At 52.1% G+C, this 2,597-nt stretch overlaps 1 protein-coding gene across 1 annotated transcript; it reads left to right on the top strand.

The window, feature by feature from the left end:
• Positions 1 to 1,054: 1,054 nt before the first annotated feature.
• Positions 1,055 to 2,109, top strand: LOC120704690 (nudix hydrolase 21, chloroplastic-like). Its single transcript, XM_039989173.1, has one exon. The coding sequence runs from the start codon at positions 1,257 to 1,259 to the stop codon at positions 1,773 to 1,775; it is 519 nt and encodes a 172-aa protein (XP_039845107.1). The 5' UTR covers positions 1,055 to 1,256; the 3' UTR covers positions 1,776 to 2,109.
• The last annotated feature ends 488 nt before the right edge of the window (positions 2,110 to 2,597 follow it).

Genomic DNA, 2,597 nt, shown 5'->3' with positions numbered 1-2,597 from the left:
CCTTCCATGCTTCTAGTAAAGAGACTATGCAACCCTATGAAGAACCTGAAAACAATAGAATATGCAAGTCAAGTGTTCTAGTTCTAGGCACTATAGTTCCCATTATTCACCTCGAAAGGGAAATAAGGTATCATGAATCTAGAACGTTTAAGTATTATTCATACTTCCATAACTGGTTGTGAGTGAATATGTTTCTTCCTTTCTTTCATTCATTTTCCTAAAAAAATCAGAATAGAAAATCCTAAAGCCTTCTATAGTTTGTGAGTGAAAACAAAATTGTACAATACAATCAATTGGGGTCAATGGTTATGCATATGAATTTATAACATAACAAAAGTATTGCCATTTCAATAGTCATTTATGAAAATTATAACTCATGTGGCAAAGAAAAATGCATATTTCTACCAGAAATAAACATATTTGGATGAAGAAACAAAAAATCCTTACATCAGCGATCGACGCAAATACGAGCGGAACATGTGAATCTCTCATAAATCAAACTAATGAACTCTATGTAAACATCCAAAAGCTATACTATCCTTTCCGGTAGAACTTTCTAAACCTCTTATATGAATCTTAAACAAGGATCGACGAAGAATTTGAAGACACTAACAAGCACTCAAAAATAGTCAAGCATTCTAGACCCACTCACCGAGTCACCGTTATTCACACTGAACAGGAAAAAGATTGAATCCTCCTGAACGGAAAAAAAAACGACAAGCAACTAGAAGCTCAGGCTCAACGTTCAACCGCCTGCCCAAGCCAGCATCACCACACAACCCAGATACCGGCAGCCGGATGAGGCACAAGAGGAACACAGGCCACCACAGACTCTGCTGCAACTTTTTTTTTCCCCATCACAGCAGACACCCCCGGCCAGACCATGCACCCTGTCCACACGCCGAGCGAAAGCGCTCGTGCCGCGTGCCCACCTCTGCGTGGCTTGTCGCGTGGTGCCCTTGCCTGCCCACTCGGCAACGACACTGACGGCAACGACAGCCAGCCACAGCCAGCAGCAGCCCGCAACCGCGGGGGCTCCTATTAATAGGCAGCAACTCCTCCCCCCATCTGCTCCAAATCCAGCTCCTCCTCTCCCCTCGAGCTCCCCTGGCAGGCATCGACGATCCAAAGCTAGCGCAACCGCCTCCCTATTTGAGGATCCCACCGACCTCCTCTTCTTCCCCCACGACACGATCGAGGAGCCACGAATCCAATTCCCAGCCGAGAAAGCGAATCTTTGAGGCAGATCAACATCCATGGCGGCGGTGATGGTGGCGAGGCAGGGGCGGGAGCTGCAGCGATACAGCGACAGCACCGGCGGGCGCGTCGTGGTGGGGTGCATCCCGTACCGGCTCCGCGCGGGCGGCGAGGTGGAGGTGCTGGTGATCAGCTCGCAGAAGAAGGGCCCCGCGGGGGGCGTGCTGATCCCCAAGGGCGGGTGGGAGCTGGACGAGTCCATGGACGAGGCGGCGCGGCGCGAGGCCGCGGAGGAGGCCGGCGTGGTCGGGGAGACGGGCCCCGCGCTGGGGCGGTGGTGCTACCGCAGCCGCAGCTACGACGCCACGTACGAGGGCTTCGTGCTCCCGCTGCGCGTCACGGCGGAGCTCGACCGGTGGCCCGAGATGGGCGCCCGCCGCCGCGAGTGGGTCTCCCCCGCCGAGGCCGTCGCGCGTTGCCCGCACGCCTGGATGCGCGAGGCGCTGCAGCGCTTCGCCGGCACCGTCGCCGGGGCCGAGGCCCAGGCCGCGGCGGCCCTCCTCGGCTCCGCCCTGTAGCCGGGGCGCGCGGGCTCTGCTCCGGCCTCGCGCGTTTTTCGGCCGGCCGGACGCGCGCGCGCGGCCGGAGGCTCCGGCTGCTCCTCCGCCGCCGGCGGCGGCGGAACGGAGATGTGGGTACACGGTCACGGTAGTAGATCGGCGATGGGGCGCGGCCATTGTGCTGCGACCAAATCGATGTCACGAGGACACGGCTCTGTACAGTCTTGGCTGATTGGGGATTTTTTTTTCTCTCAGAAGAAACATGTAAATCTGACGTAGTAGTTGACACAATTCATCATTGTGACACGAGCAAAGGAATTAAAAACGGCGGCAAAGATTCACCAATGACCAATCTGACTCCCTCTCTCTCAATCGCCGAATCGCAGCTCTTCTCCTTCCTTTCACACCCACAGAATTGCACACGTCGCGATTGCTGCTGCATCATCCAACTAGGCGAATCTTGCAGCTTTTGTGAAGCTGACAAGGCAGCGACGTGTTCGATTGAGGCACGCACGGCAAGGGTCCTTTATTTGGTTTTGTGTACTACTCCCTCCTTCCCTGTTTATAAGGCATACACGTATATCAAGATTCAAATCTTGTCATCTTTGACCAATAATTTGACTATTAAATTTTTATTTTTATAATGCAAATTTCATATGATTGGATTCATAATCAAATATATTTTACAATGATTATAAGTTTATAATCAAAAGTGATATAATATATGATAAATAAATGGTCAAAGTGTTGTTTAGAAGACCGTGTCATGTTCCACCATGCCTTATAAACGGGGAAGGAGGGAGTAGGAAGTATTAGAAAACTTTGACCGCTACTGTAGCA

This window comes from Panicum virgatum, chromosome 4K (assembly GCF_016808335.1).
Source record: "Panicum virgatum strain AP13 chromosome 4K, P.virgatum_v5, whole genome shotgun sequence".
Lineage (NCBI taxonomy): Eukaryota > Viridiplantae > Streptophyta > Magnoliopsida > Poales > Poaceae > Panicum > Panicum virgatum.
This window is presented reverse-complemented; position numbering and strand designations above follow the sequence as displayed.